The 15,900-nt window shown below is 39.5% G+C and overlaps 1 protein-coding gene across 3 annotated transcripts in view; it reads left to right on the top strand.

Annotated features, from left to right (window-relative positions):
• PEX7 (peroxisomal biogenesis factor 7) overlaps nt 1–15,900 on the top strand; it is an 82,263-nt gene that overhangs the window by 24,831 nt on the left and 41,532 nt on the right. For all 3 annotated transcript variants that reach the window (XM_073337426.1, XM_073337425.1, XM_073337424.1), the window contains 3 exons: nt 2,656–2,762; nt 3,137–3,250; nt 5,860–5,915. In XM_073337426.1, the coding sequence (XP_073193527.1) occupies nt 2,656–2,762; nt 3,137–3,250; nt 5,860–5,915 (277 nt within the window). The remainder of the gene's footprint in view (nt 1–2,655; nt 2,763–3,136; nt 3,251–5,859; nt 5,916–15,900) is intronic.

Here is a 15,900-nt window from a genome sequence, read left to right on the forward strand (position 1 = left end):
TAAAGGCATGCTATGTACAGAAAATACACATGCTAATTAATGCACATTATTTTTCCCCCCTCTTAAAAGTTTTCAATCTCCAAATACTTACCATTCTTTCTGGCTAGTAACTGCCATTTGTAAAAACATACAAACAGTCAACGTGTTTTGTGGCAGTATTTGTGTTTATATTTGTGCTTAACTTAGATTCTTGGCATACCTGAAAAGCATTTTATCTCAGACTGAAAAATTTAAATTGGAGACTATGGATTTCTTGCAGTCAGTTTTGTTTAATTACATTGTAGCCTTTGCTAGAATGTAATTAAACAAATAGAAAATGGGCTTCATGCATATATTATAGCCCTATTGAGTAACCTTAATGAAAGCTATATATATCCTAATATTTTTCATTAATACTTTGCTGGATCATCTGTTTAAATTTATTTATTATGACTGAATAAAACTGATTGAATGATCATTTTAAAAATCCCTAGGAGGATTGTTTTGAAAGTCAGAACACTTGGGTTCTGCTCTTTGCTCTACCTTAGGCTTCCTGTGTGATTTTGAGCAAGTATCTTAACCTCTCTCTGCCTCAGTTTCCTCATTTGTAAAGAGAAGAATAATACTTACCTCCCTTAAGCAGTTTTGTGAGACTGAATTCATGTTAAGTAGTGTTCTTTGGATGGACAACACCATCGTAAATGCTAAATTCTATTTGGGTTTTGCTGAGATACTGTACATGGATATTTGTGTTTATGGCTTTTTACTGGTAACTTCTTCCTTCAGTGGATTAAAACCACTTTTATCCAGTTTGTTCCTATGTAGCGACCAGTTATAGTAAGGTCAGATTCCTGACAGTAGTATTTACCAAGCCAGTTTCATTATTTAAGTAAAAACCTTTCAGCTAGAAGTATTTGGTTCTTTGAAAACTAATTTGAAGCTGTATTGCCTTCAGGACAGTTATTTTCTTTAATCTCTTAAGTATCTAGCCTTGCTGAATTGTGACCATTCTGTCTCGGCACAGTCTGGCATTGAGTGCACTAACTGGTTCTTGTCTTGCTGAACTTTATGTACTGTGGGTTATAGGTTTGGGTGGAAACCAGCCTTTGACAAAAAGCCAGCATAAAGCCAGCGCATCATTTATGTCTAACGTAAACTTTAGTCCCTTAGTGGGACTTATGTGATATATAGGCATTGGCCAGCTCTATGAACGGGGATGAATTTTACACTTGTGTTTAGGATCTCTTTTTAGGAAACTTTGGGTGAGTGCATGGATGTTTAATTATCTTCATTTTTTATTTTAACACGTTTATAAAGTTTAAGGTGAATCAAGTAGAATACACAGACAAGTCTGTGTTCAATAACCACCCAATAGACCAGCAAAAATCTGTTGTCTAATAGCGGTGACTTGTTACTAAAAGTAGAATGAATGAATGAATGCATGCATTTTTATTGGAAACTTTTGGGGATCTTTGGGTTTGCTTAATATTGGAATGCTAGTTAGTGATGACTTTTAATGAATATGATTGTACTTGGTATGCTTCAAACAGTCTTTAACCTTGTTCTGTTCTGTCCATCTTACAAATGTTTATCAGCCCAAGTTGGTTTTTTTTGGTTTTTTTTTTAAAGGGTAATGTTTTATTTGTGAGTCCTTCTCCCTGCAACTGAGCTGGGGAAACGGGGAGCCAGTTTTGGCTTTAGTGCTGACTCTTCCATTGGGCAAAGGGCTCAGTAGTAAGGTCACTTTATAATGTATGATTTTTCCTCTCTGAAGTAGTGCCATCCATTGATAATACTGTTTCTGGCTGGCACCAAAGCTGTATATGCTGCACTGTGTTATCTCCAGATTACTAGGTCAAAAATAATGGCTATTTCATATGGTCAGGCATAATTTTTTTTACCACCAGGAACATTGCTTATATTCTGTCAAAATTATTGTTGGCTCAATGGGCTGGTTTTCCAAATGTCTTTGGTCCTAAAAATGCTTCTTTGATTAACTACAAAAGTAATGGACCAAACAAAACGTGTATTTGTGGATTGATTCTCTTACAAAAATGGGAAGTGTCCTGTTAAGTAGTGTGGGTTGCAAAATGTAAGCTACCTCTTAAAATCTGTATTATCTGATGGAAAACATCTTTCAAAGATAAAATAGCTTTTTCTGGGGCGGAAAGCCCATTATTGTATCACTGAGATATTTAAAACCCAAATGAAATGTGTCCCACTACAGCAAGTAAAATTAGTAGGGCGAGAGCTATTTGATCACATAATCTTCAGTGAATCCTGCCTTATGTAGTGAGAACCCCGTGTGTTACATGATCTCTGTAGACATACTCTTAGGCCCTTTTGAAAATTTTACCCCATACCCTTTTTACAAAATCTACTCAAATTGAGAAAGCAACGGAGGGTGCTAGTGATAAAAACAAAGCTAGGTGTTAGGTTTGATTATCTTGTTAATTAAATGATAAAACCCTAATAATTTCTTGTGTGTGTCTCAATGAATCTTGTGTATAATTAGTCATTCTTGTTTAGACTGTAACTGATTCATGCCAGGATTTTTTGTAGAAGGCCGAGCAAATTATGTCACTTTTTGTACTGGTAATTTTGAAGTATTTCAGAGTTATAATGGGAAAACTCCCTGCAATTACCTTTGGCTCATCAATGATGCCTTTGTTTCAGGCGATCAGACTTTAAGAATTTGGGATGTGAAGACACCAGGAGTCAAAGTAGTGATTCCAGGCCACCAGGCTGAGATCTTGAGCTGTGACTGGTGCAAATATGATGAGGTATAATGTGTTGTGCTAAACTACAGTAAACATGCCTAAGTGAACTACTTTTCTTAAAGAGTAAAGGTCTTTTACTGCCACATCAATGTCTTTTCAGCTGTACTGATGTGCGAGTAACAATCATCCGATGAAGTGAGCTGTAGCTCACGAAAGCTTATGCTCAAATAAATTGGTTAGTCTCTAAGGTGCCACAAGTCCTCCTTTTCTTTTTGCGAATACAGACTAACACGGCTGCTACTCTGAAACCTACCATTGTCTTTTTAGACTGTACACTGGGAACCTCATAGGCTGTATATTTATCATTGCAGTTTAATAGTAACCCTGTTCTAATATGTCTGCATGTGTTTTTTTTTTTGTTTTTGTTTTTTAATCAGAATGTGCTGGTAACTGGTGCAGTTGACTGTAGTTTGAAAGGTTGGGATTTGAGGAATGTACGGCAGCCGGTATTCAACCTCGTTGGCCATACCTATGCTGTAAGGAGAGTAAAAGTAAGTTTAGTTCTTTCTTACCCTGTCAGTGGTCTCCAATTTCTATTAAAGTGTCAGTGAGGCACACAGTATATATGTAACTAAGAACTAGAAATAAAGAAGCAAGTAAGCAGGTACCCAAGATTTTTGCTTGTTTAATAGTTCACAGACTAGTTATTCTCAGAGTCCTTCCTAATGGTCCACACATTCAACACTCTGACATTTAGAACAAGTTTTTGGGGTGTTGTGAATGAGTGTAGCTTCAAGAGATGATCTTTCATTGTAAAGGGCTCCACAGAATGAAAAACTTAAAGAAAGCCTGGTCAACTTATTCTTCATGTAGTTTCAGCTGAAAACAATAGACTCCCTCATTCCTTTCTTAAATTGTGTTATATTATTGCTGTTTGCTGTTTAACAGCGGCTTCTTTCCACTCTAGAGGTAGCAGCATTTATGCAGAATAAGGCTTAGAGCTTGCTAAGTGTGCATTTGCATGTATATGAAAGGGCTGGAGGAGCCATAGGGATGAAAGGCACTAATAAGGGGCAACAAAGCCACCACAAAATTAAGCTTGCAAACGAGCTTCCATTATAAGCCCAGTTTTTCCTCTCTTTCTTGGCATTGGCCTCAAAATTGGTGGGTTAGAACTGTAGCAGAGGTAGAACCTTCCCCTATCTCCCAGTTTGAAGTGAATTAGCTCTGAACTGTGGCACCCTAAAAGTAGAGGGGTTCAGAATTTTCAAGTCTGTTTTCCTTCCCGCTTTGTGATATCTAGGGCACAGCTCTCAAGATTTTTGACAGGTTCTTAAGATATTAAATAGTAATAGCCCTATGGCTCATCAGCTTTGAGTTATTCTTGATTCTTCAAGAGCTTCCAGCACCATGACTACACCTCCACACATGGAACAATGTGTGAGATCATGGGGACAATGAGCCCCCTCTTTTGTTGCCTTCAAGTCTCCTGCTCTTACTATTCCCTGAGGCCCATGGGAAAGGAACACTCCGGCAGACTATAGGAAATCTGTAGGGTGGTGTGGGGGTGGAGTGCAGGAGGTGTCCTTGCGTTTTCTGTGACCCAACTGAGATCTCCATGAGGGAAGACTCCCCAGTGAGCCTTAAGAGTTTGTTAACCCACCTCACAGGTCATAGGAGGTTCCTCGGGAGCCACCTCTAGGTCTCCGTGAACTTCAGTATGTGTTTGTCCTTGATGAGCCCTGTTTGGGCTTGTCAGGAGGCTGGTTAGCTTATTTTGGCTTGTAGGAATTGGGGTTTGAAGTGTCCCTCTGCCTCCCCCTGATTTGACTCTAAGTCTCACAGTGGAGGAGATGGGGGGAGAGACGCTCATGGGGAGGGAGTCTTCATTAGCTGGACACCCCTGTCTGGGGCTGCGGTACAGCAGAAAGCAGAGAGAGACCAACCTCTTTGCTGACCTTAAGTCTCCTGCCAGCTGCACATTCCAGCCCTTCTTGTGGCTGGTAAGAGGAGAGCTCCAGTCCTGTGGACATGAAGAGGTTGATGGGGAGTCCCACCCGCATTCATCTCCTAGCCACTGCAGGAAGGGAGCCTTGAGCTTGGATTCCCTCTCTAGGTTTTCCTTTGAGAATTAAGGGAGATCTACGGCATCAGGATTACCCCTCCATGGTGGATGAGAAGGAAATGTGGTTAGCAGATCAAGGGAATGCTTTTGTCTCCTCTTCCAACACCATGACTACACCTCCACTCATTTTCCCCTCTTCCATCCCCACACCCCTCAGTAGTGCATCTGAGGCCTGCGGGACCAGGTCTCCTCTTTGGCAGATCTTGGGACCATTTAGAAAAGGAAATTCCGCACATACAAATCTTTAAAGGTAAAGTAAATTACCAGGCACATCAGTGATTAGTATGTGTACTACCTTTCAAGGATTTGAGATTTTTGTTAGAAACCTAGGAAATTCCCTGTTAAGATGCCAGAGCTGCGATGGGCAATTTTTATCCTGTTTCTCTTACCTCTTTGTTGCAGTTTTTTGGACGTGCTCATCTCCATAGTCCGTGCCAGAATTTAATCTATAATATGCCCTGCATTGTGGGGAAATTTATTAGGCTATTTTGTGTAACTGCCAGTTTTCAAACTTCACTCCAATCTTCTTAATAAAGGAATTTCAGGACAAAGTATGGCTTTGGTGCCAGCAAAATCTATCTTGTATGTCCTCTGAAGTATGATACAAATTTGGGGATGTCTCGCTGTAACTGAGCTGGAAAAACCAAAATGGTCACACAGCTTTACTAAAACATTCTTTATAGCATGAGAGCACATTCAAAGTGTCAGCCCAAAGTAAAGTTTAACAGCCTGCTATATGACTATCTCAAAGGAAATACCTAATGGAAACCTTGTCAGGTCCTTAATTCATAGTAGTGCAGCTGGGAACCACTATAATGAAATGGATTCCTACCAGTAGAGTGTAGCTGATTACATATTGTTTAAAGCATAATTGCTAAAGCTCAGTGGTTAAAGTAAGCACACTGCTTTGTTACAGTGCGTTGTGGTACTTTCCTAAGCAGTCTTAATAGTTAAGTTATCTTCATTATTTCTGGAAAGTTGGTAAATGTGTACCTAAGGTTTTTGCTTTAAGTACTTTTTTTCCCTTTCTTGCAGTTTTCACCATTTCATGCAACTTTGTTGGCCTCCTGCTCCTATGATTTTACTGTGAGGTACAGTGTCTTTTATTACACACGAGTAGGAAGAGAATCTGTTTTTGGTTGTCTCATGTATGGGGTGTGTTTGTTATGCCAATAGAAAAATGTTCTAAACTGGGCACACTTAAGTGTTCGCTGTTGGGATTATTATTCATGCTTTCTGTTTTCATGAACTGGCTACAAATGCATGGATTCTTCTCTATTTAAAGATTATTTCAGTGGCCCTTTATGAATATCTGCCCTAACAGATGCTGCTTGTGAATGTTTTCCTACCATTATTCTGAACAGGATTTTGTCTAGTTGTAATGTGTTCTTTTTTATTAAGAAGGTAGCAGCAATCGCTTCATTGAATATATTTGGGTAACTTATCTTATCTTTTTGTGACTTTTTTGTATTTAAACCTGTTGTGAAGAAAAACTCCACCTCCTTTTTTTTTTTATTTGAGGAAGCTCACTCTTGCATGCTCTTTTTTGGTACATGCCTGAAGAACTTTGATACATCACAGGCCCTTGGACTTTCATGATATTTTTAGGTTTCAACCTATTGAATTGTACAGTACAGTAGAACTTCAGTAACTATAACTTGGCTAAATCAATAAAACTGATTTTATAAGAGGACTGTAGAGGTGTCCTATTAAGATTTCACTCTTTACAACATATATTAATTTATGATACTACAGTATGGAATACCCCACTAAATACTTAAATTTACCTCTCAAGGGTGTGTTTTGAGGTGTAATTAATTTTTATGATGTGAAGCGGATTGAAGATGTTATGTTTAATTACTAGAGCTAAATCTCTTCCCCTCCTCCTGCACAACCCCCTTCTCCCCAAAATGACATGGTAGAAAACTTCTAATTTTCCAAATTCCTAATTTTCCAAAATCATTAAAAAATTAAGTGATGCTTTAATTTAGGTTGCAGGCTCTTTGGGTTATCTATTTTCATTGTAGTCTAGAACGAGGGCTCCCAGTTACTGATATGAGACCTCCCAAAAACAACCAGAATAAAATAAAAAATTATATGTGCTATACATTCTGGTGGTGTTTTCCTAAATAATAGGATTAGCCATAGTCAGCTCACTCAACTCTGTTTCGCAACAACCATTCTTAGCTATAATGGTATTGATACAGCATTGACACATATCGTGAAAAGTTGCATCATGAGGCTGAAGCTTTCCAGGTACCATAAGAATCCATTAAATATCAAAACAACTTCATGGCAAGACCATTCTGCTGTACTGGAAATGCTGCAGTTTCATGTAGACTTCTTATATTTTTAATACTCTTTAGGTCTTTAAGCTGTTATCTTATTTCTTTATAATATTTTTTATTAAAAATATGTGGTTTGTGAAATCAAAATATATAATCATTTACTAAATCATTTTGACAGGACAGAAGAAGTTAAGGAGGATGGGAGAAGGGAGGAAAATATATATGGTCCAGAATAGTAGGGCAGTGTAATACAGTAAGCCTCTTAGCTACAGTGTACACCTATATCAAAATAGTCACAAGGTATGGAGAGGAGAGAGAAGAGAGGATAAAGAAAAGTGTAGGGTGAAGTTGTCTTAAAATACTCAAAGTAAAAACCAACATCACTTAATATATAGATTCATTTAATCATCCCTCACAGAAGAGAAAACCAAGATTCAATACAGAAAGAGTGGGATATATGAGCTTGAAAAAGAAACAGACTTGAAGATATGATGCCAAATTGGATGAAAACTGCATGCTTTGACCTAGAAAATTAATAAGGTGTTCTATGAGTTAAGTTCTTTTTAACTAGGCTAACAGCAGACTTCACTGGAGGAACAGGCTTTCAGACCAAATTAATAAAACACTTCTACTTGCCTGGCAAGCATTTCTGAACTAGGAGAAAAGACTGAGGCACAGGGTTCTTTACTTCTTAGGTGGCTGGTTTGAATCCAGTCATGTTGGCATTCATGAAAGGTATATTTACTGTCTGACAGCTGAAGCAATTGACAGTTTCTATCCAGTTCTTAATGGACAGATGCTCATTGGAACTAATAGGCTTGCTTGTTGGAAATATCAGCAGAAGGGAAAGGTGGCCCCTTAAAAAGTTGAGGGATACTAGCAATTAGTGTAAGGAAGCTTAAACTTCTGGTGCCAGTGCTGTATCTGTTCTCTAGTTAGGATTCTACACACTTGTATTGTCAATAAGAATTTTTTCACCAGTTCCAAATTTCAATTTGAGCAAAAAACTTCACCATCACAATGGCAGAGTAAAAGAGTATCTGTGAACTTGTATGGAAAATCATTTCCACATTTTTCTTTATGTATGAAAATGGTCATCTAAAAGCTTCAGTGTTTTATTCTGTATTTGTTTTGCACTAACAGCAATCTAAATGCACCTGGGACAGAAGGCTGAAAATTTGATAACCCTTGAAATTATGTAATAATTGGGGAGGGGAGAACTCTTCTAACTAGACTCTAGCACTCACAGTAGCAAATGCTATAATTTTGAAATAAAAATCTGAAAGTGTGCTTGCCTTCAGGAGACAGATTTAGACTGAACTCACTCATATAATCAAAAAGTACTAGAACTATAGACACCAAAACCACAACATTGTTCAGAAACTAAAAACATTTCTATAGAAAAATGTGTTAGTGCAAAACGCTGATATCAGTTCATATTAAAAAGAACCATTGTTACAAAGAACAGTAAGCAATACAGTGTAGCCAAACTTAGACCTTTTGTTAAGGATGTGCTAGTTGTCTCCATTGTTAAAGTTGAAATGAGTTTTGTACTTAAAGCAGGGATTTGATTTCTATGTTATGTAAGAAAAATACAGTACATCCTTTCCAAACTTACAGCATTTACTCTGAGTATAGAATTAGGTGAAGTTTGTTTTTGGTGAATGGCTTATTGACCAAAGTAAGTAGTTTTGGTCGATCAGTTTGCAGAACAGTTTTGACAGAACTGAAAAATGGAAATGTTTTGGTAATGTCAATATGAAATGGTTGGTTTTGACATTACTGAAACACTTCAATGTTTTAGGGTGAAGTCACAAAATGGGAGGAGCGGGAGGTGGTGGTGCTTTCCTTATAACTTCTAGCCCAATTATTAGGGCACTCATTGCGACGTGGGTATCCTGGGTTTATTGCTCCCCTATGCCTGATGAGGAGAAAGGATTTGAATTTGGGGTCTACCTGCATTGCAGGAACGTGCCCTAATCACTGAGCTATGGATTAGTCTGGGAAATCTAGACAGTTATTCACGCTCTTTCCTTGGCCCAATGACTATCCATTGTCATTATGAATTACTATGGATAGTCTTTGGCCCAGAGAAAGAGTGAAAATGATTCTCTGGACTGGTGTTTAAGGCAATCACGTAGGATGTGGGAGACCCAAATCTGAGTCCCTGGTCCAATGACTATAAAAAGCAGAACAGCTTCAAATGGAGAGAGTGAGAGAGAGACTTGCCCTAGAATATTGCATAGCCCAGTGCAAGCTCTTGCAATGTGGGAGATAAGTTCAAATCCCTTCTCCCTGTCAGGCAGAGGGAAGAATTGAACCTGTGTCTCCCACATCCCAGGTGAGAATCCTAACCACTGGGTTAAAGCTTATAAGAAGGAGAGTGGCGGCACCACCAGTTTCTCCTCTAGCAATTTTATGAATCTAGTCCTCCTTTTTTTTGTTTAAATGCCCCAGGTGCAAAATGTAGAGTAGAGTAAAACTAAGCATTTCATTTGACCTGATTTGCAATGCTTTTCAATTTATTTTTTCCGAAAAATTTGAAAAAAAATCATTTTCAGTTTGCCTCCAAACATATATTTTTCAGTTTTTTTTAAAATTGCCAGCAAATCAAAAACCCCACTGTTTGTCCAGTTCAGTATAGAATAAACTTTGAGACATTACAAGTAAATCTGATGGAGTTAAGACCATTTTAAAATTAAGAAATCCAGCACCCTATGACCTCTTTTGCCTCTAAATGATTTTGAAGAGAATCATGCAGACTCTCCCAACTTCCCCTTGAGCTAAAATCACAAATCTTATGAATAGGTTATGGTTGAAGAAATTATTTTTAGGATTAACAGTAAGTTTTTCATGTTACCCTCATAATTCAGCTTCTATTGATGAAGAAACATATCTTCAGAGAATTACATGAATTACCCTCTTTCAAAAACTTTGCTATGTCTTATTGCTCAAGATGGAACTGAGGCCATGGGCTTCCCTTAGTAATATCAGCCATTGCCTCTATTCACCTGCTTCTCCCAGTGCACTCTGGGCCTCCTGACAGCACAGAGGGCTATCATTTTCCCTCAGGGCATCTGGCTGCACTCCCATTGGGAACTGATAGGAGGCAGTGGTCATCTTAACTGTGAGGACAGCCTATGGCCTCAGGCCTGTTGAGAACAAGGGGAGACGGTGGCCCTTGTCAAAGGCAGTTGTTCTTTGAGTTTCTTTTGAAGGAAAAGATTTTATGCACTGGCTTCTACTGACAGATAAACCTTCAGTTACAAAAAACAACAACCAAAAGTGGAAATTAAACCTAAATATTTACTTAAAAACAACAACCCCAGAGCTTCTCAATGGGGAGGGAGGGGGAAATGGGGTGTGTATTCCTTCGTATTTCTGTGGTATGCAAAGCAACTGGAAACACATGTCTTATGTTCTGGCTGCCCTGCACTACTTCATTGGTGGAATAAAATAACCAGAGCATACTTGTGAAGCTGTTCCTAAAAATTAAAATAAGTGATTATGGCCAAAGCTACATATTTAAATAATTAGAAATATCACATGATAACAGTCCCTTTGTTTAGTGTTTATGTATGACATTTTTAATTAAAAGACAGAAATCCCAAGACAAAAATTTTAAGATAGATTGATGGATGAGAGAGTACATATCAGGAATTTAGAATATTACAGCAATATTATAATTATCCCCAAAGTAAGAATTACAAACCAGGAAATTCAGAGTTAAGGTTAAACTTGAGAAGCCTAACACATTAAGATATGAAAATACACTTTTAGGGCACCCAAACAATTTTGACTTACTCTAGTGACACCACGAGGGGACAAAATTGGTCTTAAAAATCAGTTTAATCTGATTTGATGTAATCAGAACTTTGAGGGAATGTATTGATTTAGTCAAAAGCTTCACAGGAAATTATCAAAACGTCTTGTTTGGATAAGATCAAAGTATTTCCTTTTGACTTTATCATTTTTACTACATTGTATTTCAAACCACTTAGACTTTTATATTATATAATAGTCTAAATGAGATGTTTTGATATGATTGAAACAAAGTATTTTCAGAATATTTCCTTTGGTGGAAAAATTCTGAGACTAAATTTTCATCACAATGCAGGACATAACCAAATTTTAAAAACATAGGATTTCCAAAGGGACAGAAATTCTGTCTTTTGGCCAGCACTAATAATTAAGGGTGAAACATTGCTGATGTTTTGGTTTTACATATGTGAAATTTATTGTTTACGTGATTGCAGTTTAGAGATTATACTTGATGCCTGAATTAACTGTTGTTGCTTCTAAAGACCCAACTTTACCAAACTACTTTTTTTTATCTCTGCAACAGCGTGGGACCCACCTCTCATGAACACCCCTTCTGGTCAGGTGTGCCTGCGATCTTTAAATAGTCCTGGCCCTGGTATCAGGCCATACCCCCAGGGTTTTCTCCCTGTAGGCAATGGTTTCACCCTCTTGGTCTGTTCTGGCCCCAGCTGGGCCACTAAGTAGTTCAGTTCCCCTTCTAGGGGTTTATGACTGTCCTTTTGTAGGCCAGTTCCCCAGTGGCCTCTGTGGGGACCTGGGCCAACCCACTACTCTAGGTACCAGCCATCCTAAGAATAGTAGCCATATGCCACCATGTCCCTTTAACTACACTGCTTTCAGTGCCCTGGGCCACTTCCCTGCAGCCCCAGTCTTGGCCAGAGCTTCACCCTTACCTCAGGGCTCATCTGAGTCCCCAGTCCCTGGCAGCACTGAATTGTCATTGGTGATGCAGTTCCCTTTGGCCAGCCAGGAGCACCAGCTGCACTCCTCTAGTTCCAGCAAGAACTGACTGTCTGGCTCTGCAGCTCCTTTTATATGGCCCTCCTGGCCCCTGATTGGCTGCTCCCTGCAGCCACTCTAGGCTGCTTGGAGGACTATTACTGCTCCTTTCCTGAGATGGGTGTGGTAGGATGCTGCAGCCTCGAGGAAGGGGGCCTCTGGGCCTAGTCCACCCCATCACAATCCCAAAGACTTTAATCTTTGCAGCCTCTAGACTTTTGCCCCTCTTTCTACTTTACACTTTGTACTTATCCCTGATTAACTAAGCTCCCCAAACTTGGAGTCATTTTATTTGCCAGAACGTGCAGATATTATCCTTCATCAAAGTATTCCTCTCTCTTATGTTAGTCCGTAAATGTAAGGGAGAGTGGTTTTGGTGTAGACAAGGGAAAATGGATTTATGATTTGCCAAACTGTTGTTGGCGACCAGCAGCTACCACCGATTTGGTTGACTTAATGTATGCTCTCTACTTAATGTACATTGTATATCATTTGAAAGTTTATTATTTCTACTTTAAAATGAGGTATGATGTGGTGCCATTACCATAGAAACAGAGCTAAACAATGACACCGCCAAAATGTAAAAATGCTCACTTGAAAATATTTGCATTTGTTTCTGTTAGTTTAATGACTGTGTATTATTTCAGGACATAAAGTTGGATTTCTTTGTGACCTCAAAGAATCACAACAACAATTTAAAGGGTAAAACAAAATCTCATAAATTTGTACAGTATCATTGAAATGTAATAGCATTGGTGACATTTTTAGTCAGCATTATCATCCTCATCATCATCCTCTTGTTCATCATTATGATCTCTGTCAAGAGAATGTGAGTTACCACAGACTTTATTGCCTTGGCATGTACATAGTTCTGTGCAGGGAAGACTGTTCTGACAACAGACACAGTTTATTATACAGCATTTCCTACTGGCACAGGTACAAATAAGATCTTATAGAAGCTCAGATGCCATTGATGGCTAGATTGAGGTGTAAGCAATTCAGGTCTCTGTGGGTCTCCTTTTTCTTTCTCACTCTGATCATACACCATCTGCTACCAACTTCCTTGTGGCAGAAATTGCAGCTTGCCCATCATTCTCTCCCAATTTGGCAAGATCTCTGAAGTGGCAAGCCCCATTAGTTTTGACAATATTAAATATATTGTTTTGTCCACTACCAAGTAGAGGTGACAGACACACATCCTATTGATTCATGTTCAGCAGGAAGTATGTTGCAGAAGTCAGGAGTGTGTGTGTAACAAATTACATGCTCAGGTCTAAAGCGACGCTTGTCAGTTGTGCTGGTTATGGTGTTTGTTTCAATCCACATGAGTTATCTACATGTTTCATTTGTGGAAAATAGTGCACAGGAAGCACCAAAACATCTGTATCGGGTGACTTAATTACTATGGTTCCATTGACACCAAGAGACCTGAAAGGCATATTGGCACATACAGCATGGAGAATAGTCCTTGTGTCTCCTTCCTCTTGAGCACTGTACGAGTTTTGGGCTTCTTCAACACCTCTGCTGGTGTTGAACTTTGCTACTTCACCATTGGGAAAGCCTCCAGCAAGGCATGTTTGCATTAGGTGTACTCCTACTCTTTTGGGTGCATTTTTGAACTGTATATTCAGAGGAATTTTATAAGTGACTGTTTGTTAGATGCCTCATTTACAAACTCTTTCCGTAGAGGCACATGGGATCCATCAATCACCTGGTATTTCTCATATCCAACCTTAGATCCTATTGGGCACTGTCTTTCTGCAGTTTTAGAAAGACAAGGTGGATAAGGTGCTATCTTTTATTGACAGGTTTCAGAGGAACAGCCGTGTTAGTCTGTATTCGCAAAAAGAAAAGGAGTACTTGTGGCACCTTAGAGACTAACCAATTTATTTGAGCATGAGCTTTCGTGAGCTACAGCTCACTTCATCAGATGTTTACCGTGGAAACTGCAGCAGACTTTATATACACACAGAAATCATGAAACAATACCTCCTCCCACCCCACTGTCCTGCTGGTAATAGCTTATCTAAAGTGATCAACAGGTGGGCCATTTCCAGCACAAATCCAGGTTTTCTCACCCTCAGCTCTCGTCCCCTAAAGCCCCTACTCTACTTGCGCTATATTGATGACATCTTCATCATCTGGACCCATGGAAAAGAAGCCCTTGAGGAATTCCACCATGATTTCAACAATTTCCATCCCACCACCAACCTCAGCCTGGTCCAGTCCACACAAGAGATCCACTTCCTGGACACTACAGTGCTAATAAACAATGGCCACATAAACACCACCCTATACCGTAAACCTACTGACCGCTATTCCTACCTGCATGCCTCCAGCTTTCACCCTGACCACACCACACGATCCATCGTCTACAGCCAAGCTCTGCGATACAACCGCATTTGCTCCAACCCCTCAGACAGAGACAAACACCTACAAGATCTCTGTCAAGCTTTCTTACAACTACAATACCCACCTGCAGAAGTAAAGAAACAGATTGATAGAGCCAGAAGAGTTCCCAGAAGTTACCTACTACAGGACAGGCCTAACAAAGAAAATAACAGAACGCCACTAGCCGTCACCTTCAGCCCCCAACTAAAACCCCTCCAACGCATTATTAAGGATCTACAACCTATCCTAAAGGATGACCCAACACTCTCACAAGTCTTGGGAGACAGGCCAGTCCTTGCCTACAGACAGCCCCGCAACCTGAAGCAAATACTCACCAACAACCACATACCACACAACAGAACCACTAACCCAGGAACTTATCCTTGCAACAAAGCCCGTTGCCAATTGTGCCCACATATCTATTCAGGGGACACCATCACAGGGCCTAATAACATCAGCCACACTATCAGAGGCTCGTTCACCTGCACATCCACCAATGTGATCTATGCCATCATGTGCCAGCAATGCCCCTCTGCCATGTACATTGGTCAAACTGGACAGTCTCTACGTAAAAGAATAAATGGACACAAATCAGATGTCAAGAATTATAACATTCATAAACCAGTCGGAGAACACTTCAATCTCTCTGGTCACGCAATCACAGACATGAAGGTCGCTATCTTAAAACAAAAAAACTTCAAATCCAGACTCCAGCGAGAAACTGCTGAATTGGAATTCATTTGCAAATTGGATACTATTAATTTAGGCTTAAATAGAGACTGGGAGTGGCTAAGTCATTATGCAAGGTAGCCTGTTTCCTCTTGTTTTTTCCTACCCCCCCCCCCCCAGATGTTCTGGTTTAACTTGGATTTAAACCTGGAGAATGGTCAGTTTAGATGAGCTATTACCAGCAGGAGAGTGAGTTTGTGTGTGTATGGGGGTGGGGGGGATGTGAGAAAACCTTGATCTATGCAGGAAATAGCCCGACTTGATTATGTAAAGAGTTGTCACTTTGGATGGGCTAGCACCAGCAGGAGAGTGAATTTGTGTGGGGGGGTGGAGGGTGAGAAAACCTGGATTTGTGCTGGAAATGGCCCACCTGTTGATCACTTTAGATAAGCTATTACCAGCAGGACAGTGGGGTGGGAGGAGGTATTGTTTCATGATTTCTGTGTGTATATAAAGTCTGCTGCAGTTTCCACGGTAAACATCTGATGAAGTGAGCTGTAGCTCACGAAAGCTCATGCTCAAATAAATTGGTTAGTCTCTAAGGTGCCACAAGTACTCCTTATCTTTTATTGGACTACTGTTGGTAAGAGAGAGACAAGCTTTAGAGCCTCACAGAGCTCCTCTTCAGGTCTGGTAAAGGAACTACCAGTATCCTGGCAAAATGCAAGGTGGAACAGATTGTTTAGAGTTAGTAGTTAGCACGTATTGTAAGGGACCATTCAAAATAGAGTGGCTTGTTAACACATCTGCAGTCATAGAACAAAAGGAGAGAGTTAGTGGATTACAGATTGTTGTAATAAGCCATAAATCCAGTTTCTCTATTCACTCCGTGATTTTTTGGTGTCTA

This window comes from Lepidochelys kempii, chromosome 3, assembly GCF_965140265.1.
Source record: "Lepidochelys kempii isolate rLepKem1 chromosome 3, rLepKem1.hap2, whole genome shotgun sequence".
Taxonomy (NCBI): Eukaryota; Metazoa; Chordata; order Testudines; family Cheloniidae; genus Lepidochelys; species Lepidochelys kempii.